Source organism: Aplidium turbinatum, chromosome 5 (genome assembly GCF_918807975.1).
Source record: "Aplidium turbinatum chromosome 5, kaAplTurb1.1, whole genome shotgun sequence".
Taxonomy (NCBI): domain Eukaryota; kingdom Metazoa; phylum Chordata; class Ascidiacea; order Aplousobranchia; family Polyclinidae; genus Aplidium; species Aplidium turbinatum.
This window is the reverse complement of record NC_137476.1, coordinates 18726227-18740887: the sequence shown is the minus strand read 5'-3', so window position 1 is coordinate 18740887 and position 14661 is coordinate 18726227. Positions and strand designations below refer to the sequence as shown.

Sequence of the window (14661 nt, the reverse complement as noted above, 5' to 3'; positions counted from 1 at the left end):
AGCAATCACTGAGCTGACCAGTTTTTACACAACCTGTAAAGTTTAATTGTATCGTTTTTGGAAATAGTGTAACGACATCTGCCAGATGCAATCATGGAAGGAGTTTCAATGATACAAACAATGTTATTAATATTGATCCAGCATTTATCAGCAGAGGAAGGCCAGTAGAAGATTCTGTAGAAAACCTATCCACGGTTCATAATCATATATACAGCTAGAGGTGGGCACCTGCTACTTTTAAAGTAGCGCGCTACCGCTATTTGGGCCAAAGCAGCGCGCTACCCGCTACCAATTTACAAAAGTAGCGCGCTACCCGCTACCCCTACTCGGACCAAAGTAACCCGCGCTACCGCTACTTCCACTACTTTTGTCTAAATGACACTAGGAAACACTCAAGTCCCTAGTGACGCAAAAATGACCTTGAAAACGAATGTAATTATTCGTTTACGCTGTCATTTTAACGTCGTTATAGAAAACACATTCTAAGGGAAATTTATTGTTAAGCATCTTTCAAAAACACGAGCATTTCAAAATGAGGGTCACTAAGTCCTGCTTGACCTGCCCGCTTTCGCTTAAGCACATCTTTTCCAACAGGGAAAAGTCTCTCCACCACAGCACTGGAAGGAATGGGGGTGTTGTATTTAATGAACAGATATGTTTTAACTTGGTATTCGAAAAGCTCAAGGACTTGCTCTTGCCTGAAAAAAAGGCGTCCACAATTGCTAATTCCTTCTGCAACGACGTTTTGTGGGATGGCGCAAACACTCCAAAAAATACATCCTCGGAGTCATGACTGGTGTTGGTGTCACTCTTCTCGGTATCAACCTGGCTTGATGTCTCCCGCAACAGTCGAATAACGTTTGTCTTGACTTTTTCTCGCAGTGCGTCAGCATCATCCGTGGAAACGTGGTGCAGAAATTGTAGCCACGACGTCTTGAAGGAGGGATGAAGATATTATGCCATAACGCACTTCATGTTGTTGAAGCACTTGTTGAATCGTTTCTTCACCCCTTCAAGGACTTTCACTCTCAACTCCTCACAAGTCACAAGATCACTGATCTCGGTCAACTTCTTCTCGCAAATTGTGATGGTTGGAAGCAAGACTCCATAAGCCTTGGACTCGCCCTGAAGAATGTCTAAAGCCTGGCAGATAGGCTTCATCACACGGAGATATTCGTCGAAGAAGTTGACATCAGCTAGAAAAGATCGAAACTTTGCAACCAAGCCGATTATATAGCTGCTTGACCACGCCAGTATTGCAAAAAAAAACAAGCATTTTTTTCAATTTAAATTAAAAAGTAGCGGGTAGCGGAAGTGCGACTGAAAAAAAGTAGCGCCTCTCCTGCTGCCGCTACTTTGGAAAAAAATAGCGCCGCTACAAAAGTAGCGCGCTACTGCTCAACTCTGTATACAGCGCACATATGTCTGTGTTGCGATGTTGATAGGTTCACTCAATTCTTCAAGTGCAAGGTCTTTATCTCTCCCTCCTGTCACTGACACTATTTCAGGCAGATTTTTTTGAGCACTGAGTTTGTATGCGAATAACTTTGTTTCAGAAATCGGAACAAATTTATGGAATTTTAGTGTTCCTTTTATTGTCTTTGCCAACGAGAATCTTTTTTTCAATTTTTCTTTGCAAGCTTCATACCAGTCAGGCTTGACATTGAAAAATTGAATTCCTTGTATGTTAGCTTTGCAAAATGTCATAATTGACTCGGTAGTAAGGATAGCGTCACTGTAAGGCCTTTGCAAACTTGCCTTGGTTAAGAGGCGCTTCACTGTCCCCCCTATACCATCACGTGCACTCTTTCCATGCGAAGCAGCAAAAAAGTGCCATTCTGCCCTGATGCCAAAATCTTTGACATGATTACATAAATTGATGAAATTTGACTTATTCTTGTATTGGCCAGCACAGTCGTCTGTAAAATAATAAATTTTTTCAAGTTTAGGAAATTCAGCTTTCAAATAATCAATAAATACTTGTAAAAAAGCATAAACTGTGTAGGTGTTGTGTTCCATGAAATCGCTTATGATGCATACATTTCTGTGTTCAAGTGGTTCATCTGCCAGTCGACGATATGCAATAAACGGATGTAAAGTGGCCCACCTATTATCCCAGTGGAAGCTTTGCACTTCATCTTGTACTACATATGAGTATTGAGTAATTGTCTGCAAAGTCACCTTGAACAATGATTTCAGTTTTCGGTTTTATGGTTGTCTTCAAATTGTTCATACTGTATATAATACTTATTAGGGTGGTCCAAAAAAAACTTTTTTTGTAAATGTTAATGTCTCACCCTAAAATATTGTTACCATTGATGAGAAAATGATATATGTGAATTTTCATAAAGATTGGTTGATATTTAGGGGTTGCTACCGGGGTTCAAAGTTTTGTCGTTTGCCCCCATTTTAACGTTTTAAGAGGATGTGATACAGATATGATATGATACGGTAGAGTAAAAAATATGGTACAGTGCCATGGCATATTGCAAGAAAAATACAGTTTAATAATTACTCTATATAGTCTGTTTATAAACTCATGTACGTCTGTATTACGAATTATACTAACTGGTCTACATATATATACAAAATGTGCGACTTTGTATACTTGTGTTTAAAGTTCAGAGACTAAATTTGACAATCAATAACAGCTTTAGAAGACAGTAAATAAACTACATGTACAAATGTACATGATGTAAACTAATATACATAGTACATACATAGTTATTACCCTCTAAACCAGGGGTTCTCAACCGTGGCCTTCGGCCCCCCAAGGGGACCACAGAGCGTTCTCAGGGGAGCCACGATAAAAATCTTCATTAATAAATTATAACATGTATTGATGAATTATAACAGAATTGTGACACAAAAAACACTCATGTAGGTTAGGGTGAGGCTGATGCCCCTATGACTCCCAATTTTTCTGGTCCTTTCAACAAATGTTCTATATCATACAAATAGTAAAAATCCAAAGTTTCAGAAAAATTGGTTGACCCCTTGGGGTGCCAGTTTCATGTTCAAATTCCTGCAGTGGTGTGCTGTGCAAGTGTGCATACCCTCCAGCTTCGTATAGCAAAATCTAAAGAAATTGCCATTTTTAGCAATTTTAAGTCAATTTTGGATCTACTCGACAGGCCATGAATATGATCAATTGATCAAGGTGAGGTAATGGTCATACCGCTTGTAAATACATGTGAATTGGAGGCATTGCTTTGAGGGAGGCTATCTGCCATCAGCATGGCAGAACAAGGCAGCAACATACGCTATATATAAGGCTTATGTACTAATGTGGTCAACGATTTGCTGTAGGTTCTCAATTCATTTCAGTTCAGCCTACAGGAACATGGAACTATGTAGCCTACTATGGTGATACTATGAACTATGTACAGAAGTGCATGCAGTGCAGTGGTGTATTGCTTTCACTGATGAAATACAAGCATTGCATCCAGGTGGAACATGAAATAAAAGAGAAGCTGCCAAAAAAGTTGCTAATCAAATGGTTAGATCATATTCACTTGCAAACATAAACGCAATTACCCAAAAGAAGATTGATGGAAAAATTGTTAATTTTTACGACAAAGATTTGAAAAAGTTGCAAAAGATAAATGCCACTGATCGTGATCACAATACAGCAATAATAAATTTTCAGAATGTTTTAAGCAAAACTTTGCCAATTTGGCTTAAAAACATATTCAAGTTGCTTAAGGAGGAAGAAGATGTCAAATTTTTAGAAAGTATGATGACAAACAGGATTGCCACATTTGCAGGTCGAGACATGGTAACAATAGAAAAAACAAAAATGGAACCGAGCAGCACTCTGTAGAATTAGCTAAAAAGGAAGAAAACTAGAAAAAGTTAGACAATTCATAGACCCAACACTTGATGAAACAGCAGACTTTTCATCTGATAATGACTCGGAAACTGAAGCTATTTTTCCAACATCTTACAAAAGGTGTCATCGTCAAAGATGGCACAACGATTCGGGTGCCTTATGATATCCTCAAATACCCTTCGATAGTTGGGTGTTGTTTGAGGAACAAAATTAGCCCTGTGGCCTCTTCTATAATGATAAGGGAATTTATCACTGCGTGTGGTGGAGATATGTCAAAGGTGAACCTTAATTATACACACTACATAGGCAGTGAGGTATCGCACCAAAACAGCTAAAGAAACTGCCAGTGCCATTAAAGAAAAGTGGCAACCTCCGTTACCTGGGACTAGATCCCTACATTGGGATAGAAAGCTGATGTCCAGCCTCAATTTAAAGGTCATTGATGAAAGGCTGCTACCTGTCCTTGTTTCTGGTCCGAGTGGCGTTAAACTACTAGGAATGCCTAAGTCGCCTGCTAGCTCATCAGAACCTATGGGAGAATTGATCAGTACTGCAACAGAAAAGCTACTTGATGATTGGAACTGCAAAGCATCGGTGGGAGCTATGGTGTTTGATACCACCAGCTCCAATACTGGCCACATCACAGCTAGCTGTATTGCCATCCAAAGTAAGTTAAATAAATCGTTATTTTGGCATGAATGCAGACATAACGCAGGTGAATAAATTGTCGGCCGGGTGTTTAATAACCTGCGAATAGAATCATCAAAATCTCCTGATGTTATGATATTTTAAAGATTCAAAGAAAACTTCAACAACTAGTCGTATAGTGGTTTAGACAAAATTTCATTTTCCTATATCGATGATGCTCAGTGCTCACCCTGAACTTGAAATATACATTAAAATAAGAGCTGATGATAGTAATGAAAGCTATCTCACATTCCAAGAAAACACCAAGAGATGATTACAAAGAGTTTATTGAGCTCACAGCCTTCTACCTACAAGCAGACATCTCCGATGTACACAAAAAGTCCCGGTTCTTGAGCTGTGGGGCAATGCATAAAGCCAGATGGATGGCAAAATTGATTTATGCTATTAAAATGCCACTTTTATCCGAAGAAATTCTTGCCTTTCCATAGAGTCCCACTATTTGTACCCCAAAACAACTGTAGAAAATTCAACGTTTTGTAAAATTTGTTGTGTTTTTTCATGTTAAAGAAATTGCAGAGTCAGCTTTATTTGCTTTCAAAACACATCTTTAGTATCTGACAGCAGAATCTTTCCTGTGATCTTGTTCAGTGATAAAGCAAATGAAAGTGACAAGCAAAGCTACACAACTGCTGTCTTTTGAAAAAGCATCAAAACCCTTAAAAAGATACAGCACTGGGTTTGGAAAACCACAGTTTCCTGATATTTGCACTTTCACCTACTCAATTACATGGGTCTGCTACTATTCGGTGAGTCCGATTCTGTGAGTCTGATTCGGTGAGTTCCTAACCTCTAACCCTAACTCCTAACCCCAAACCCTAAAACGGCAATGATAATTAGGCTACGGTACCCGATAATTTAAAAAAAAAATTGAAAAAATTCCCCGTTAAAGGATCGGACTCACCGAATCGGACTCACCGAATCAGACTCACCGAATCGGACTCACCGAAACGGGCCATTCCGCAATTACATACAAGGATTGGTTCGAACGAGACTCTTGGTCTTTCTTTGAATTGCTGAACATTAACACAGAGTTTTTGTATAAGCCTGTCTGCTCGTGGAAAACGGTCTTAAAACGGATATCAATTTTTTTTAATGCCAAATATGTTATCAAATCTCTGCTGGTTACCAACGATTGTTCAAAAAGAGGTGTTAAGCTCACAAGTGATTTTATCAGTGGATATAGGCTGGAAGAAAACTTTCAAAATGTGCTGCAAGTTGTGGAACATGAGCAGAACCAAATCTCTTTCTCTAACCAAAGAAAACGACTAAAATTGACTTCATAAATCATTCCTATTTTATCCTTGGGTCTTTTCAACAACATCAAACTGTGAAAAATGGTACTGACAATGAAGTTCCTTTTGGCAAAACAAATTTTTGATTGTATTAGAAACGCACTTTATGTGGGTTTTTTTAACAAAAATGACATTTTTTTCAAATTTTTAGATCAAAACTGGCACCCTTAAATGCTAATTTTTTACATCTTTTTTTTTAAATAGTGATTGTAGAGAGGCTGTAGAACATATATACAAAGGGCCGAATGACTAGCTCAAGTTTTTAATTTCTAAGGGGCACCAGCCTCACCCTAATGTAGGTGTTAGTATCGTAAAGCTAGCTAAAAGCATGTTTTTTCATCATATGTTCTATCTCACTGCATGTTGCATCATCTTTTGTGATTGTAACGTAACAATTAAGGATACCGTACGCTTGATTTACTAGCGTAGTCTATTACGAAAAAGAAAGCATTAAATCATTTAATCATTCGTTAACTGTTTTTATTGATTTTGTTTCATTGTTCTTTAAACAAATACATTTTTATTTTGCTCAAGGGGGCCATGGTCTTTTAGAGCCACAGTCTGGGGGGCCATGACTCAGAAAAGGTTGAGAACCACTGTCTAAACCCTTGACAGCCTGTTTCACCCTAAAAGGGTAATCATCAGAAAGTCCTCCTTTTAGGTTAAAACAGGCTGTCAAGGGTTTAGAGCAGTGGTTCCCAACCTTTTTGACCTTGCGGCACCCTATCGAAGAGATAAATAGTTTGCGGCATCCTGGCAAAACTGGGTCAATTTTATGAGATTTCTGTATTTCAAGTAACTGTATGAAATAGCACAGAATGAGTTGTACAGTATAGCGCGCATAAATAAATGTATTTATTCAAAATTTAGTGTGAAATTTGGGCTTGACTTCTTGCACAAGTCCCTTAATATCTCGAGGCACATTCGACAAAGCCACCCACATTTCTTCCTCGACTATAAGCAGTCGTTCTCGTTTTTTTAGTTTTAATGTTCGTTTGTACGAAAAATCCACTAATTTGGAGACCCAATTGTAATCGCAAAGCAATTCACAAAATATATTCATATAAGTATAAAGCAGTGCTCCGCAACCGGTGTGCCGCGGGATAACTATCATCAGAACATACTTTTTGAAAAGAAAGGAGTTTTTATGTTTTAAAAATTCTCGCTTTACCACTGCAAGACAACTCAAACTCTAGCTAGACTTCCCACAGTGCATTTATGATTTTTTTGCCTCACATTGAAGTTTTCACAATGGGAAGGCTGCCCTAGTTTTAAAAAAGGCTGGTTAACGTGGTAGTGCGTTTTTAGAAGTCAGGCTAGGTCATTTTGAATTGTCAGTTAGCAGTGTTTAATGAAAAATTTCGTAATATTGAAAGCACAGCTATTAAGTGTAGTAGCCAACGTTTTGTCAATGGCGAGTCCATAACAAACGAGTAGCCTAATTATTTTGCAAAGAACTTCCAGCCAGGAACGAACGACTGGCCAGGAAATTTTTAGAGTGACCAACGAGTTTTTCATAACCCATGGTATCCATTGGAATAACTGCATCAACGTTTGCACAGATGGTGCTTCAGCAATGGTGGGCGAAGGAAGAAGTTTAGCTGCATGGGTAAAACGTCAAAATCCAGCCATTCAACTTATGTATTGCTGCTTACACAGGGAAGCCTTGATGATCAAACATTTTACAAGGGAGCTGACAGAAACAATGAATGACTGTATCCAAATTGTTAACTTTATTAAAGCAAGAAACAAGCGCAAATATCTCATTTAAAAGATGATAGTTATTTTTTACATTTTGAAAATGTGTCGGCCGAATTGTGCGCAAAATTTTAAAGAGTTTTTAAGTGTGCCGTGAGTAAATAAAGGTTGCGGAGCACTGGTATAAAGAATAAATCAATTATAACTTAGCCTTTTCTCGATTAGCTATGTAGGCTATCGTGTTTGTATGCGCAGGTATGGTATCCCCCATGCAAAAGTTTCTATTTTATAGTGGTTCGCAAACAATCGTGCAATTTTATAATCGTGCTGGGTCACACAATCCGATAATCTATCACTGCAATTTGACTTTGTGCGCCGTGAAACGCAAAATAAAATCATGAAACCTGGCAATAATGATGCGTTTCAAACGTTTTTATGGAAAAAACAGCAACGATTCAAAATCTCTTTCACGCTGTTATTCCTGGGCGAGAAAACAAAGGCTTATTGTGGATTAGAGTTAAAATAAATAAATAAATTCCACACTTAACGGGTTAAAGTTAAAATATCTCGCGGCACCCTTGAGCATTGCAATTGGCACCCCGGTTGGGACATTGCCGAGCGTGGAGTGGCGTTGATCACGGAATACAACACATTACACACATGTGACGAAGAACAAAAACAGTATCTTTTGCGTGTCGTCTAGGCTGTACCAAATTTTGGTAACTTTGTCGGATTACTTAGCAAGTTTCCCAAAAGTTGTGGCTTAGGTACCTAATCAAAATGCCATATTTATTTTTTGAAAAAAAATTGGTCTTACGCCTCCTCAATGCTTGTTTCCATGACGACGGGCCCAAAATTGACGAAACAGCTATAACTCCGGAACCACTAAAGGTAGAACCAAAATTTTTTTTTCAAAAGATGCAGAATACCCAAGTTCCTATCTGTTGTCAATACATTTTGTAGGCCTATGTGCACCACTTTTCCCAAAATTTACAAAAAACGTGTTTTAGCCATGGCGATCTATACTACTGGCCATCCCAACGTGGCAACAGCCAAATAATGTGGGGGCCTATACGAAAATTCAATTTACCAACTGAGATAAGTGTTACAACATATAATCAGCAATTTTTATTGGTCAAGTAATGTTTTTGAGCCTAAAAATTGTAAATACAGTGCCAAAAGGTAATTAAGATGTAGAAATATTATTAAATAAGTGGCAAGAAAGCAGGACAATAGCTACATGTTAAGAATACAATGAGAATCAAGATATCAACAGAATCAAGGTACATGAAATCAAGAGTGACCAACTTTCAAAACACTCAGTATGTTAAAAACTTCATTTTCTAATCCAGAAGTATTTGTTTGTTAGTAATAAATCATGCAAAGACGCCTTTTTTACGCCTAATATCTGTTAGTTGCCAAAACTTAATAGGCCCCCACATTATTTGGCTGTTGCCACGTTGGGATGGCCAGTAGTATAGATCGCCATGGTTTTAGCCTATTTATCAGCAACAACTGCAAACACAAAGCAATGAAAATGAATAAGTATAATAGCTAAAATCCTATTTAAGCAAATCAACAAAGGTTAAATAGTTTCACACATCAGTTAGCAAATAACACTTCTCTAAACTTGCACATTTCAGCATGTCTACCTTGAATAAAACATAAAACATATACTGTACAAACAGTCAGCAATAACTAAACAACAATCGATTGGCAAAATTAAGCTGAAATCTCACATTGCAACCAAAAAAGTTTAGCTACAATTGATATTGACATTCCCAGGTAAAGAACATTACACAGTGCAATAATACCAAAATAGAATTGCTGAATATGTTTCAACAACAAACTAAAACAATTCATAGCAATAACTAGTTTATGCCAGAAAGCACAATGCAACACAACAGGCTGTGGTCCACAGTCAATTGATTGTTTAATCCATCACAAAACTCATTCTTGCAACTTCAACAATAGTTTAGGTGCTGGAGTGCTGGTGTTCATGGTCTTGAAAAGGCTTTTTTAGTCACTCTTTTACTAGATGTTGCTGCTCCAAGTTGAACATGTCGTAACTGAGAGACCATTTTTAACAATATTTGCTGTTGTTGCAATGAGGTGCTGCTGTTCGGACAGGATTTTCCTAAAAGAGGTCAAATTTCTGACCCAGTCAGAAAAGACCACAAAGAATTTCTGTGCTTAAGCTTGATCTATTTAGGAGGAGTCTTACCTGAAGACACAATTTTTTCAATAAATGCTCCTGGTGCCATTTCCCATGCCCGTTGAATGGCCAAAGTAATTTATACATTGAAAATTGCTTTGTTTTCGTCTTCCCTGCAGCGCAATGACTTACTGGATAAACAGTTACTGGAACAGATAAGATATTCGGCTTTGTTTCTTGTGATTTATGACTTGAAGCCTCAAGTGGTTAACTTTTACCAACCCAACTTTAGCGCCAGCTGCAGATTTGAAACTGCATCAAACCCTGAACACCGACTTAACATCCATGGAAAGAACCTCTTCAACCCATCAAGCTGCAAGGATGATGCCAATGCTTTCACCATACCTCAAAAAGCTGGACTGCCATTTACGCTATTTGTCAGAAAGACTAGTCGTTTTGGTCGTTTTTAGTAATGTCGTACCCATTGGTGACAACAAAGCTATGGTGAAATCTCGTTTAAAATGCAAGAAGAATAGCAAAACCAAACTTTCATTACAACAAATGCCGGTTCTTTATGACACTACAACATTGGCGGACTTGATTGGTCCTGATTCTTGGACACTGATTGATATTTTGAATGTTGACTGGTCTTTTCTAAAGACTGATCCAGGTTGTTGGAATGTTAATACATCATACAAACATGCTCAAGCCTTAGTGCAGTCACTCAATGTTGTGAATGATGCAGCAGAACGGGCATTGGGTCTGTTGACTGCCTTCTACACTGGTAAAGTAACTAAAAATCCAAAACAACAGCAAATATTGCTAAAAATGGTGTCTCAACACATGTTCAACTTGGAGCAGCAATATCTAGTGAAAGAGTGACTAAAAAAGTCTTTTCAAGACCATGAACACCAGCACTCCAGCACCTAAACTATTGTTGAAGTTGCAAGAATGAGTTTTGTGATGGATTAAACAATCAATTGACTGTGGACCACAGCCTGTTGTGCTGCATTGTGCTTTCTGGCATAAACTAGTTATTGCTATGAATTTTTTTAGTTTGTTGTTGAAACGTATTCTGCAATTCTATTCTATATTATAATGGTATTATTGCACTGTGTAATGTTCTTTACCTGGGAATGTCAATATCAATTGTACAAAGCTAAACTTTTTTGGTTGCAATGTGAGATTTCAGCTTAATTTTGCCAATCGATTGTTGTTTAGTTATTGCTGACTGTTTGTACAGTATATATTTTATGTTTTATTCAAGGTAGACATGCTGAAATGTGCAAATTTAAAGAAGTGTTATTTGCTAACTGATGTGTGAAACTATTTAACCTTTGTTGATTTGCTTAAATAGGATTTTAGCTATTATACTAATTCATTTTCATTGCTTTGTGTTTGCAGTTGTTGCTGATAAATAGGCTAAAACACGTTTTTTGTAAATTTTGGGAAAAGTGGTGCACATAGGCCTACAAAATGTATTGACAACAGATAGGAACTTGGGTATTCTGCATCTTTTGAAAAAAAAATTTTGGTTCTACCTCTAGTGGTTCCGGAGTTATAGCTGTTTCGTCAGTTTTGGGCCCGTCGTCATGGAAACAAGCATTGAGGAGGCGTAAGACCAATTTTTTTTCAAAAAATAAATATGGCATTTTGATTAGGTACGGTACCTAAGCCACAACTTTTGGGAAACTTGCTAAGTAATCCGACAAAGTTACCAAAATTTGGTACAGCCTAGTGTCGTCGCCGATCACCGTCAGCGATATCCAGACTGCAGTAGAAAGACCCTCGCGCAATAATTCCTGTATGTAGTTTATTTGTTGTATTCTAAAGCTGTTAATGAATGTCCAATTTAGTCTCTGAATTTTAAACACAAGTATACAAAGTCGCAGCGGTGACGCGCTCGCTTTCCAATTATGCAATCCTGGTTTGACTCCCGGCTTATACTGGTTGTTGACAAACACCGCCCACGCCCACCTCTACCCAGGGTATAATATATTGGGTGGGCGTAGTTGCTGAAGTAAAGGCGGCCGAGAGAAAGGAACTGGCCACCCTACTCTCGTTAGTGCCGAAGGCTTAGTATAATGAGAACCTCATCCCTCGATACTTGTATTCAAGTATGGGACTCACCTTTACCTTATACAAAGTCGCACATTTCGTACATGTACACCAGTTAGTATAATTCGTAATACAGACACATGAGTTTATAAACAGACCATAGAGTAATTATTAAACTGTATTTTTATTGCAATATACAATGGCACTGTACCGTATTTTTTACTGTACCGTATCATATCATATCCTCTCGAAACGTTAAAATGGGGGCAAACGACAAAACTTTGAACCCCGGTAGCAACCCCTAAATATCAACCAATCTTTATGAAAATTCACATATATCATTTTCTCATCAATGGTAACAATATTTTAGGGTGAGACATTAACATTTACAAAAAAATTTTTTTTTGGACCACCCTAATACTTATGTTGTGCCTTAGCAGTGTAACTATGTCTTGTCAATTTCATAATGTGATATGAAAGCTTTTCTGTGAATTCAGTTTTTGATTCAACTAATGTGATCAATTCAGCCCGATCTGTACTAATCCATTGCTGGTATGTTACATCTTCTGGTATTTCATCGCAGCTAAGAAGATGCTGCATAAGCACATTTTGTCCAGGACACTCTTTGCAACTTCCCATCATACATGCTTCATTCTCTGTTGAACACACACAAACTGCCATCAGGTCATCTAATGAACACATTTCAAACAAGATTCAACCATTAATTTAGGATTTTGGTGATACACACATACACATACTGAATGTGTACCAGTTGCACCGACAAGTACACACCATTGTGGTCTCAGTTTGGCAAAGGTAGAGAATCCAATTTTTTCTTCTGGATGCAACTCTTTCCATGAAGCATAGAGTTTCTTCAAATTTGATAGTACTAAACGCTTTTGGTGATTTTCCTTTAGACCATCTTTATTTCGGGTAGTTATTGTGTCTTTTATACCAGGGCACATACGACTATTATCATCATTTTGGTAGAACTCTGTAACATTCTGCATAACTTCTGCTTTCAAAGTTTTGCTCAAGTTTTTGCCACATGAACCAAGTATACCTTTTTTTTGTTTCACTGCTCGACTTTTCTTAACCATATAGTTTGTAGCTCCAAATTCTTTCATTGACCTTTCTATTGTATATGGGGACAACGTAAGAATTTGGATGCGTTCCTGATATGAATTAGATTGCTTGTACTTTGCTGTCAGTTCATTCATCATACCTTTATATAATTTCAAATCACTTTCACCATTATCTTCATTATTAGAGTCCAATGTCTCAAGTGAAACTTTGTATGATGACTCTAATTTTCTCTTCAATGCTTTTGTGGCATGTTTGAATTTTCTTTTTCCTTTCCACTTTTTACTGGAAGGTGGCAGTCCCCCTGTTTTTACTGGTGTTTTTCCCAGTGTTAACAAAGTAGCATTAATATCTAATAAAGAATGTTCTCTTTCTTCTTCAATATCAACGTCCTTAATCTTATTTCTGTCATCATTGGCAATCTGGCATCCTTCATTGCTATATCATGACCTGTTTAACTTACCACTATCATCAGCACTATTCAAAACTTTTTTAAATTGTTTATGCATGTCCATCCAACATTCACAGCACAGTTTTTACCAGGAGCTATCAAATTTACCTTATACTTTATCAGACTGACCATGCTATAACAGTATGGCGAAATCGATTTCTGATTATTAAAAATGAAGCTGGTACACTGTTATTGCAAGAGCAGCAAGGCTTATTCTACAATATATATAAGGTTTAAGCTAACCGGATTTTATGAAAATTTCACAGATATTGTCCTCTTTGAATGAAAATTATGGCTAAACTAATAATGTTACCTCTCCCATTTTTTCATATGTTATAAAGATGGTATCAAGGAATATTTTTTATGTAGACAAGTTTTTTGTATCACGTGATCCACAGGGTCAAGGTCAAAGCAAAGGTCAAAAGGTCATTACCCCCAAACATGCTTATTTTTGAAAATTAACCACAGAAATGAAATCCTTGACCAATTTTCTGCAAAATGAAACCAATTTCATTAAAATACACCATGTGATGAGGAGGATGGTAGTGCGCTCACCCACATGCTTTGAGGCCAAATTTATTGCTAAGACGGCGTTTTATGGTAGATGTACTTACATTTGTACCTTTACACAACAAAGCCGATCTAAATTTTTTACTGGAACACGTGGGTGAGCGCACTACCATCCTCCTCATCACATGATCATCTCTTGGACTGGTAACCCTGGGTCTACCACCCTTTTTCAAGTCCACTAAACTTCCCAATTGTTTAAGTTAAACTATTGCCTGATGGACTGCTGTCTTGCTGAACTTTAGTCTTTCGAATATTTTTCTTTCTGAGTACCCTTCTTCCCTTAATATAACAATTTTTGACCTCTCCACAGTTGAAAAGCTCCTTTTTTTGCTCATTTTTTTAGCAACAAATCTTGAAAAAGAGTTTAAATTTTTATTTCTGAAAGAAATAGCTCATTCATAAAGGCTCAAACAGAAGACTCTGTTACATAACACTGCAGTAACGGCATAAAACCAAATATGACATAACGTTTAAAATGATTTCCATAGATTTTTGTAAGAATCCAAAATTTTGACAGGTGGTCTTAAACTTTTGAGCGCGACTGTATAGTTCAGATTTAACTTGCTTGTCATAGCACTTGTATTTGTGTGGCAGAACAAAGGTATTCGACAGCAAGACAAGAGTCATTATGAGGGTCATTACATGCGAAATGAGCAAATGGGTTACACCACATGTCATAGATTTTATTGAAATTTGGCATACCGTACTTGTAGATGTCAAAGAAGTATAAAGATGCAAAAAAAAATTTTTGAAAATTTTAAATATTAGTTGAGTTATGGTCATTAGAAAAATCACCATTTTTGCCTGTTCCGCT

At 37.3% G+C, this 14661-nt stretch overlaps 2 protein-coding genes across 2 annotated transcripts in view; one reads left to right on the top strand and one right to left on the bottom strand.

Annotated features, from left to right (window-relative positions):
* LOC145770071 (casein kinase II subunit alpha-like) overlaps nt 1-14661 on the top strand; it is a 106810-nt gene that overhangs the window by 17835 nt on the left and 74314 nt on the right. The gene's annotated exons all lie outside the window — the stretch shown is intronic.
* LOC145770114 (uncharacterized) lies at nt 12158-13607 on the bottom strand. The gene is made up of 3 exons (XM_082581699.1): nt 13591-13607; nt 12513-13264; nt 12158-12399 (listed from the first exon to the last, which is right to left on the bottom strand). The coding sequence occupies exons 1-3, from the start codon at nt 13605-13607 to the stop codon at nt 12158-12160; spliced, it is 1011 nt and encodes a 336-aa protein (XP_082437825.1).